General features: G+C 45.8%; 1 protein-coding gene across 1 annotated transcript; it reads right to left on the minus strand.

The window, feature by feature from the left end:
• Positions 1 to 8,178: 8,178 nt before the first annotated feature.
• On the minus strand, positions 8,179 to 8,796 carry LOC138883642 (uncharacterized). The gene has a single exon (XM_070164337.1). The coding sequence runs from the start codon at positions 8,794 to 8,796 to the stop codon at positions 8,179 to 8,181; it is 618 nt and encodes a 205-aa protein (XP_070020438.1).
• Between the last annotated feature and the right edge of the window lie 3,051 nt (positions 8,797 to 11,847).

The following is an 11,847-nucleotide window of genomic DNA, read 5'->3' on the forward strand; positions in this document are numbered from 1 at the left end:
AATCCTGCTTTCATCCCACCACTGTCACAAGCCCAAGATCCCACTGTCATTGATCTTTCCCCTCAGCATACACCGGTCTTTACCCCTTACCACCACTACCCCGGTACTTCAACCCAAACTTTCCACGCTCCACCAGCCAAAGAAACCGCATACCATGCTCCGACATCTACTTCTATCTTTGTAGCCCCTCCGCGAGCTACCCTCCATCGATCTTCTAGTGAACCGACATTCCAAGTCCAAGATAACAAATACTATGCTCCAGAGCCCACTTTCAAAGTCTCGGAACATTACTCCTACACTCCTCACTTTGAACTTCCTGCCGAAACTGAGAAACCACCCAAGAACGCGGAGCAAGAGGAGATATTTAGGAAAGTAAAGAGTTTGGAGCAATCGTTGAGAAATATGCAAGGGTTAGGAGGCCAGGTGAGTGTGGCTTATAAGGATTTGTGTTGTCATGACCCCGGTTCGCCCTTCGTGAACCATCATGACATCACCTAGTCCTCTACTAGGTAAGCCTAAATTTTGGAAGATAAACAAAGTGCGGAATAAAAACAAATTAAAACAGAATGAAGAGTGATAAAACAATGTTTAAAAGTGCCGCTCGGCATACACAATATTTAACTCTCAGAAACCAATACATATCTCCAAGACCCAGAAACCCATGAATCACAAGCTAAGGATCACTACATAGTACTCTAACTCCAGAATATCTAACAAGGAAAAGAAATACAGAAGGGAAAATGTTTAAAAGCTAGAATAGAAAGGGACTCCTCGGTCTATGGACGCGGCAGATATACCTCAAAGTCGCTGGAGCAGTCGCCACGCCTCAAGGGTGATAGGACTGAGTCACAGTAACTGGATTTGCACAAGAAAAACATGCGCAGAAGGGGCACGAGTACACCACATCGGTACTCAGTAAGTGCCAAGCCTAACCTCGGTCGGGTAGTGACGAGGAAGGTCAAGGCCCTACTGAAATAAAATAAAGAATATAAGACATGCCAGTATAAAATAAACAGTACAGTTGAAAACTAACAATAAGAATTTAATACAGGAAAACAAGGAATTCAATAACTGAAACAGAGGCAAAAAAATCACAAGGAAATAACCGGGGATCTCAGTATCCCGAGGATCTCGTAGTACCTTCAATATATGCCAGGGATCTCTTGGTATCCCGAGGATCTCTCGATATCCTCAATATATGCTAGGGATCTCTTGGTATCCCGAAGATCTCTTGGTATCCTCAATATACGTGTCGGGGATCTCTCGATATCTTGAACCTCAGTTCAAATCAAAAATACGTACAGGGGATCTCATGGGATGCCGTTCCATAGTCCCAAAGTAAAAATACACAGCAACAACACAAGAATACTCAATTATGCTCAATTTCGTATCAAGTAAATAGGTAATTCTAATCTAACATGCTTCACATAATTCAATTAAGGCAGCTTAAGCAAATAAACAGTTAAGTCAATTAGACATGCTTTTTCTAAGCTAACAGCAGGTTTAAATTGCAAGTAAAATGAAACAAGAAAAGGGACACAATTGAAATTACTTAAAGAAAATCGTATTTTCAACAATTAGCTCAAGCACGCACTCGTCACCTCACGTACAAGGCATTTCAAATATCAAATACCGAATCCTAAGGGGAAGGTCCCCCACACAAGGTTAGACAAGCCACTTACCTCGAACTGGCTCAAAATCAACCCGAAATCACGCTCTTGCCACGAGCAATCGACTCCAAATGGCCCAAATCTATTCAATTCAATTGCATAATATAAATAACACTTCAAGTAACTGATTCTTCAAAGAAATTCTAAGCTAATATGCGAAATTAGGTAAAATGACCAAAATGCCCCTCGGGCCAACGTCTCGGAATCGGGTAAAATTTATATTTTCAGAATCCCCACACTCCCCCGAGTTCATGCATACCAAAATTATCCAAATCTAAGGTCAAATTCCCAATCAAAAGTCGAATTCTAGGTCTAAAAACTTTCTTCCAACTTTTTCCCAATTTTCATCTCCAATCCGAAATTTAATGATGAATTCATGTTTGGATTAATGGATTACAAGAAAAAAAGTGTTAAGAATCGTTACCCAATTGATATCTCTGAAAATCCCTCGAAATCTCGCTCAACTCCGAGTTCCCAAGCTTAAGTTTTGATAAAAATGGCTAAACCCTCGATTTTGAAAATTTATATTCTGCCCAGGTATTTCCTTCTTCGTGAACGTGGAAGGACCCTCGCATTCGCGAAGCACAACTTCTCTTGGTCCAACTTTCCTTCACTGCGAATGCGATGCTCTAGTCGCGAACGCGGTGCACAATCTCCTCCTCCTACGCTAACGTGGGAACACCATCGCGAACGCGTAGGTATAAAACCTCTCAACTTCGCGAATGTGGGAGAAACTTTGCGAACGCGACGCATTAAACCTCCCCCAGCCCCAGCTCCTCTACACGAACGCAAGACCCCACTCGCGAACGTGAAGAAGGGAACCAGAACTGGGCTGCTGCAATTTTCTGCAATTTTTCTAAGTTCCAAAATGATCCGTTGAGCATCCGAAACACACCCGAGGCCCCCGGGACCTCAACCAACCCTGCCAACCAATCCTAAAACATCATTCAAACCTTTAGAATACTCAAAACAACATCAATAACCTATTTTTCATCGAATTCAAGCTTAAGAATTCCAAAAACTCTAAAAATATGCTTTCGATAAAAAAGTCTATCAAACCTCGTTCGAATGACCTGAAATTTTGCACACACGTCACATTAAACACTACGGAGCTACTCCAACTTCCGGAATTCCATTCCTACCCTCGGATCGAAATCTCACTATCGAAACGGAAACTTAAAAAATTCAACTTTCGGCATTTCAAGCCTAAATTAGCTACGGACCTCTAAAACACAATCCGAACACGCCCCTAAGCCCGAAACCACCCAACAGAGCTAAAGGAACCATATGATTTCCATTTTGAGGCTGTCTTCACACTGTTCCTACTACGGTCAAATCTCCAACACCTAAGCTCTCATTTAGGGACTAAGTGTCCCAAACTCTTCGAAACTCAAAACCGAACATCCTAGCAAATCAAAATAGCAGAGATAAACTTGGGAAAAACAGTTAATAGGGGATCAGGGCATTAATTCTTAAGACGACCGGCCGAGTCGTCACATCCTCCTACACTTAAACATTCGTTCATCCTCGAACGGGTATAAAGGCATACCTGACTGAACTGAAATCCAACACGTGCGACAGATCATCGTGATACCTCCGGAGCATCGAAACATGAAATACCGGATGAACTCCTGCCAAGCTGGGAGGTAAGGCAAGCTCATAAGCAACCTCCCCAACACGCCTCAATATCTCAAAAGGGCCAATAAACCTCGGACTCAACTTCCCTTTCTTCCCAAATATCATAACGCCCTTCATAGGCGAAACCCAAAGCAGAACCCGCTCTCCAACCATATAAGAAACATCACGAAGCTTCCAATCCGCGTAACTCTTCTGTCTGGACTGGGCTGTACAGAGTCTATCCTGAATCACCTTGACCTTCTCTAAAGCATCTTGAACCAAGTCTGTGCCCAATAATCTGGCCTCACCGGCTCAAACCAACCCACCGAGGATCTACACCGTCTACCATATAAAGCCTCACGGTGCCATCTGAATGCTGGACTGATAGCTGTTGTTGTAAGCATACTTCGCCAATGGCAAGAACTGATCCCAAGACCCTCCAAACTCAATCACACATGCACGAAGCATATCCTCAAGAATCTGAATAGTGCACTTGGATTGTTTGTCCGTCTGAGGGTGAAATGCTGTGCTCAACTCTACCCGAGTACCCAACTCATGCTGAACTACCCTCTAGAACCATGATGTGAACTATGTACCTCTATCCGAAATGATGGACACTGGAATGCTATGCAGACGAACAATCTCTTGGATATAAATCTCCGCCAACCACTCCAAAGAATAAGTAGTACACACAGGAATGAAATGAGCGGGCTTGGTCAGCCGATCCACAATCACCCAAATAGCGTCGAACTTCCTCAAAGTCCGTGGGAGCCCAACTACAAAGTCCATGGTGATCAGCTCCCACTTCCACTACGAAATCTTTATCTACTGAAGTAACCCACCCGGTCTCTGGTGCTCATACTTCACTTGCTGACAGTTGAGACACCGAGCTACAAATCCAACTATATCTTTCTTCATCCATCTCTACCAGTAGTGCTGCCTCAAATCCTGATACATCTTTGCGGCACCCGAATGAATAGAATACCGCGAGCTATGGGCCTCCTCCAGAATCAACTCCCGAAGCCCATCAACATTGGGTACACAAATCCAACCCTACATCCTCAATACCCCATCATCACAAATAGTCACATCTCTGGCATCACCATGCTGAACCTTGTCCTTGAGGGAAAGCAAATGAGGGTCATCATACTGTCGCTCCCTGATACGATCAAATAAGGAAGACCAAGAAACCACGCAAGCTAGAACCCGACTGGGCTCCGAAAGATCCAATCTCACAAACTGACTGGCTAAGGCTTGAACATCCATCGCTATAGGCCTCTCCGATGCTGGTAAATAAGCCAAACTCCCCAAACTTTCTGCCCGACGACTCAAAGCATCGACCACCACATTGGCCTTGCCTAGGTGATACAAAATAGTGATATCATAATCCTTTAACAACTCTAACCATCTCCTCTGGTGCAAATTTAGATCCTTTTGCTTGAATAGGTGTTGCAAGCTCCGATGGTCAGTATAAATCTCACAGGGAACACCATATAAAATAATGGCGCTAGATCTTCAGGGCGTGAATAATGGCAGCTAACGCAAGGTCATGGACCAGATAGTTCTTCTCATGTACTTTCAACTGCCTAGACGCGTAGGCAATCACCCTACCATCCTTCATCAACACCGCTCCGAGGCCAATCTTCGAGGCATCACAATAAACCGTTTTAGACCCCGAACCTGTAGGCAGTATCAAAACTGGGGTTGTAGTCAAAGCTGTCTTGAGCTTTTGAAAGCTCGCCTCACACTCCTCCGTCCACTGGAATGGAGCACCCTTCTGGGTCAACCTGGTCATAGGTGCTGCAATCGATGAAAACCCCTCCACAAAACGACGGTAGTAGCCCGCCAAGCCAAGGAAACTACAGATCTCAGTAGCTGAGGATGGTTTGGGCCAACTCTGCACAGCCTCTATCTTCTTCAGATCCACCTAAATACCCTCACCCGATACCACGTGGCCTAAGAATGCCACTGAATCCGACCAAAACTAACATTTCAAGAACTTAACATATAACTTCTTCTCTCTTAGAGTCTGAAGCACAGTCCTCAAGTGCTCCTCATAATCTTCCCGACTCTGGGAATACACCAGAATATCATCAATAAAGACAATGATGAACGAGTCAAGATACGGCCGGAACACACTGTGCGTCTAATGCATAAAGGTTGTTGGGGCATTGGTCAGCCCAAATGACATAACAAGGAACTCATAATGACCATACCGAGTTCTGAAAGCAGTCTTCGGGATATCTGGCTCCTGAATCTTCAACTGATGGTAACTTGAGTGCAAATCAATCATAGAAAACACTCTTGCACCCTAAAGCTGGTCAAACAGATCATTAATACGAGGCAAAGGATAATGGTTCTTCACTGTAACCTTGTTTAACTGGCGATAATCAATACAGATACGCATAGAACCATCCTTTTTCTTTACAAACAAGACAGGTGCACCCAACGTGATACACTAGGCTGAATAAAACCCTTGTCAAGGAAATTCCTGTAACTGATCCTTCAACTCCTTTAACTCAAGAGGAGCCATACAATACGGAGGATTAGAAATGGGCTGAGTGCCCGACAACTGATCAATGTCAAAATCAATATCTCTATCAGGCGGCATACCTGGAAGATCAGCTGAAAACACATCGGGAAAGTCCCGTACTACTGGAACTGAATCAACTGAAGGGGTATCAATACTAACATCTCTCACATAAGCTAAATACGCGTCACACCCCTTCTCAACCATACACCGAGCTTTAAAAAAAGAAATAACTCTACTGGTAGTGCGATCTAAAGTATCCCTCCACTCAACACGTGGTACACCTGGCATAGCCAGCGTCACGGTTTTGGCGTGACAATCAAGAATATCATAATGGGGAGACAAACAGTCCATGCCCAAGATAATGTCAAAATCTACCATGCTGAGCAACAATAGATCGGCTCTGGTATCAAAACCACGAAGAGCAACCAAACACGACTGATAAACGCAGTCCATAATAAGAGAATCTCCCGCAGGAGTAGAAATATAAACAAGGGAACTCAAAGAATCCCGAGGTACACCCAAATGCAGAGCAAAATAAGAAGACACATAAGAATAAGTGGAGCCTGGATCGAATAGAACCGATGCATCTCTGTGACAAACTAGTATAATACCTGTGATGACAGAATTGGAGGCAACAACCTCGGTACGAGCAGGAAGGGCATAGTATTGGGCCTGGCCTCCCCCTCCAGGGCGACCTTTACCTCCTCGACCTCCACCTCTAGCTAGCTGAGCAGGTGGGGTAGCAACTGGAGCTGTAACCATAGCCTGAGAACTCTGTGGGGCAAGCTGTGGCTGAAGTCTAGGCAATTCCTCACCATATGGCATGTGTCACCACACTCAAAACAAGCTCTGGGAGGATATGGTGGCTATGACTGGCTCGGGCCAGGTTTGCTGGACTAACCTCTAAAAGCACCCCGCACAGGAGGCACGATAGATAACGAAGGTACATAATAAGGCTCTTGAGGTCTAGGAGGAGCTGGAATACCACTGGCTGCTGGAAGAGCTGAATGAACAGGGTGACTCATATAACCCCTACCATGACGACCTGCTGCTGGGGCACGGGTACCAGAGAAATGGCCCGACTCTAGAGACCTCTTGGCCTCCCTCTCCTCTCTTTCCCTAGCATGCATCCATCAATTATCCTAGCAATTCTCACCACCTTCTGATAAGAAATACCTATCTCCAACTCACGAGCATGCTAGACCTGATGCTGGGAATAAGGCCCTCAATAAACCGGCGAACCCTCTCGCAAATAGTAGAAACCAAGGCTGGTGCATGCCTATCCAAACTAGTATAACAGACAACATACTTTGAGACAATCATAGCACCCTGGCGCAAATGCTCAAACTCTGCGCGCCATGCATCCTTGAGGCTTTGAGGAACATACTCTCAGGAACAGATCTGAAAATTGAGTCGAAGTTAGTGAAGCAGCCTCATCTGGACTGTCTAACTCATAGGTGCGCCACCACTCATAGGCGGCTCCTCGAAGCTGGAAGGTAGTGAAGGAAACCCTGCTCGGTCCTGATATACCCATGGTACGGAGAATGTGGTAACTCTCATCTAGAAATCCTAGAGCATCCTCCAATGCTAGACCACTGAATACAGGAGGCTTGTACCTCTTGAACCTCTCAAGCCTCAGCTGCTCCTCCTCGGAAGCCGCTGCCCTGCCCTCGGGCTGAACTGGCACTGTAGGCGGTACAGGAATAATCTTAGGGACCTGCTCAACATGCACTCGCTTCTCAAGAGTGCGGGCGGCGGGAGTCTATGCTCCTCCCCCGGCTTGAGATGTAGCTGTAGCAAGGGGAAGCAACCCTGCCTGAGCCAGAATGGTGTACGTGCTCATGAACTGTTCCAGAGTCTCCTGAAGAGCTGGAGTAATAGTAGCAGTAGGCGTGTCAGGTGCCTGGACTCCAGCTAGAACTGCTGGTGGTACCTCGGCGATAGCTCGAGCAGGTGTTCTGGTTGCACCACGTGCGCGTCCTCGGACTCTACCCCGGCCCCGACCTCTGACGGCTGCAGTAGGGGGTGTGGGTGCCTGATCATCTCGGGTAGCACGTGTCCTCACCATCTGTAAGAGAATAGAAGACAAAAGTTTAGAATTGTGATGTCAAAATATCGCACGACAAGGAAATCAAATAAAGTGGAATTTTCCTAACAGTTACATAGCCTCTCGTAGATAAGTACAGATGTCGTACCAATCAGTGAGACTCTTTCTTGGTGATTGGGCCTGAGCTTTTCTTAGGAGGACATGCACTGGTCCCCTCTAAGGCATGCGGGATAGAGCCAACAAATGCATTGAAGGCGCCTACCTGGCCTGATTCTGATGTGTCTGATGCATATGACTATTCCTCGACAGTTTCATGAGCATTGATCTTGATGTTTGGGCAAATCATTGTTCCAATGTGCCCCGCCGCAATGACGGCATTCTGAGGGAGGCTTTCTCCCATGATTGTTGTTGATGGATACAACAATACTGTTGCTGCTGGATGGAGAAGTCTTAGTTTTTGATGCACTCCGATCTCCCCCACTTTTGCTTGGGCCACCATTGCTAGGATGGTTCCCGTTGAATCCCCCTTGGATAGGCGGCTGGGTCCTATCGTTCTGAGTTCCCAAGTGATAATCGCCAAGGCATTCTGCAGCTTGAATGGCCTTGGGTAGGGTGTCTACCCGTTGTCTCTGTAGTTCCGTACAGGCATGAGGTTTCAAACCTTCTATGAATGCGAACAACTTGTCTTTGTCCCCCATGTCGCGTATGTTTAGCATGAGTGTGGAGAATTCGTGCACGTACTCCAGCACTGACCTAGTGTGGCGGAGCTCCCGTAGCTTTCTCCTTGCATTGTATTCCACAATTTCGGGGAAGAACTGCAGGTGAATGGATGCCTTCAACTCATCCCATGTCTGGAGAGTATCTTCACCGATCTTGATGGCTTCGTATTTTCCCCGCCACCAAAGTTTGGCATCGCCCTGAAGATACATGGCAACAGTTGCTACCTTTTTGGATTCTTCCAAATGGCCCACGACATCGAAGTATTGTTCGATGTCGAAGATGAAATTTTCCACTTCTTTAGCATCCCGGATCTGTCGTATGGCTTTGGCTCTGGTATCTTAAGTTTTTGTGGAATGGGGGTGAGGTTTGCTGCACCCCTGATGTGGTTGTCGCCTCCTCGAAGTAGGCTCTATAGGGCAGCATTGACAACATTGAGCTAGCCTGTCAAGTCGTCTATGGTTTGCTGCATGGCAGTTAGTCTGTCTACCTCTTGTTCCCAATAAGCTAAATCATCGCCACGCTCCTGTTGGAGGTCCTCAAATTTGCCATGAATATTGGCAGTTTCGATGGCTGCCGTTTGTCGGTCATCCTCAGAGTCACGACTGATGTTTGCAATTTCATTTCCACCTACCGCATTCGGCGGTCCAGGTCGTCCAACCTTTGCACTAGGTTGTTGTTTTGATCAGAGCCTAGGTTCGACATACAACGGGGGAACACATTTGCCATCATCTCCATTTCTGACCATGGTGAATCATGGGGAGTGCCTAGCATCCCTAGAAGAGACGGTTGACCAATTACAATCCATCGTGGTTATGCGGTGCCTTCCTAATGTTCTTTGGCAGGGCAACGTAAGGCTAAGCAACCGATGTCAGTGCGGTTGCTATCCGCCGATGAGGTCCTCTCTGCACACTAGACTAGATTGTCAGTGCCGTGCTGGAAAACCAATGTCACGAGCAATTGCGAAATCTAAGAGAGAATTGAGTTTTGAATGATAATGATGATTTTATTGATGAATGAAAGCTGATCACAAAAGATGTAGTGTCGAGGGGGGAGAGACACCAGTACAGAAAATTGATTGCTTGAAAATGTTTGATTACTTGATCCCCCCTCGGACAGGCAGTTGGGTCCTGTCGTTCTGAGTTCCCAAGTGATAGGCGCCAAGGTATTCATCAATAAAATCATCATCATCATTCAAAAATGCCTGGATTTGCACGCGCAGCATTGTCAGTGCGCGCGACGCTATTGTCATTGGCCAGCCGCTGGGCGCTGGCGAGAGGCATCGGTGGGGCGACAGAGGCGCATGCGCGCTTGTCACTTGGCGCTTCCAAGACCACGGGGCTGACCATGACACTAGGAATTGTGAGTCTTGCTAGGCCGCCATGGGGCGCAGCCAAGGGGTTATGGGGCGTGTCTGGAAAGCAGCCCATGACATTCTCCCCCACCTGAGTTTGCGCCGTCCTCGGAGCCTTATGATGATGATTGTTCTGGTGGTTGATGGTTGGGAGGTCTGCGCCCCTCTGTTCTTTGAGCTTGCTGTTGTAGCGATGCAATGATTTCATGCGGCTGACATGGAAGACTGGATGGATCTTCCACCAGGATGGAGTTTTCACCTGGTATGCGGACTTCCCAATGCGTTTTTCCACAAGAGCTTTCAATACATTTTCAAACAAAAGGAGTTGAATCTGAGGTAGAGAAGATGGCTTGAGTTACTCAAAGACCACGACCTCGATATTCAATATCACACGGGTAAAGCCAAACATCATGGCAGATGCTCTTAGCTGGAAATCTATGGATAGTTTAGCTCACTTGGAGGTATGTCGAAGGCCGTTGGCCAAGGAGGTTCACTAGTTGGCTACTTTGGGAGTTCGTCTTGCGAAATCTAGTGAAGGTGGGGAAATTACGCAAAATAGGGTAGAATTGTCACTTATGCCAGAAGTGAAAGAGAAGCAATACAATGATCCCTTGTTGGTACAGCTAAAGGAGGGAATTCATTAACCCAGGACCACAACTTTTTCTTTTGGCATTAATAATGGTACCCCACGGTGCGAAGTGCGCCTATGTGTTCTAGATATTGATAGTCTTCAGGAAAGGATTTTGGCAAAAGCTCACACTTCTAGGTATTCCATACACCCAGGTTCTACAAAAATGTATCATGATCTCAAAGAAGTTTATTGGTGGAATAACATGAAAAGGGATGTGGCAGACTTTGTGGTAAAATGTCCGAATTGTCAGCAAGTTAAGGCTGAACATCAAATGCCTAGAGGATTGTTACAAAGCATAGAAATTCTAATGTGGAAATGAGAAATCATCAATATGGATTTTGTGGTAGAATTACCTCGCACTACATGCAAGTTCGACTCAATTTGGGTAATCGTGGATCGACTCACGAAATCAGCACACTTCTTGCCGGTTAAATCTACCGACATAGCGGAATAATATGCTCAATTGTATATCAAAGAAATAGTCAGGTTGCATGGCACTCCAGTCTCAATCATTTCAGATCGAGGGGCTCAATTCATGACAAACTTTTGGAAGAAATTTCAGCAAGGTTTGGGCACTCAAGTAAATCACAGTGCAGTCTTTCATTCTCAAACCGACGGGCAAGCAGAGCGGACTATTCAGACACTTGAGGACATGTTGCGTGCTTGCACTCTTTATTTCAAAGGTAGTAGGGATGACCATTTGCCACTCATAGAATTTGCTTACAACAACAACTTCCATGCTAGTATCAAGATGGAACCATTCGAGGCACTGTATGGTAGGAGATGTAGGTCTCCCATTGGGTGGTTCGAGGTTGGAGAAGAAGAATTGATAAGGCCGAAACTCGTGCATCAGGCCATGGAGAAAGTTAAGATTATTAAGGAGAGGTTGAAAACTGCTCAGAGTTGCCAAAAGTCTTATTCGGACATTCGTCGCAGAGATTTGGAGTTCAAAGAAGATGATTGTGTATTTTTGAAGGTTTCCCCCATGAAGGGCATCATGTGATTCGGGAAGAAAGGGAAATTAAGTCCGAGGTATGTCAGACCGTACATAATCATTCAGAGGATCGGTCAGGTGGCATACAAGCTCGAGCTACCACCCGAGATGTCATTGGTACACCCAGTCTTCCATGTGTCTATGTTGAAGAAGGTAGTGGGATATCCGTCCACTATTGTGCCAGTTGAGGCTATTGAGGTTAATGTAGAATTATCGTACGAATAAATTCCAGTTGTCATCCTTGATAGGCAAGTCCGAAAGTTGAGAAATAAAGAGATTGCCTT

Source organism: Nicotiana sylvestris, chromosome 12, assembly GCF_000393655.2.
Source record: "Nicotiana sylvestris chromosome 12, ASM39365v2, whole genome shotgun sequence".
In the NCBI taxonomy this organism is placed as follows: Eukaryota; Viridiplantae; Streptophyta; class Magnoliopsida; order Solanales; family Solanaceae; genus Nicotiana; species Nicotiana sylvestris.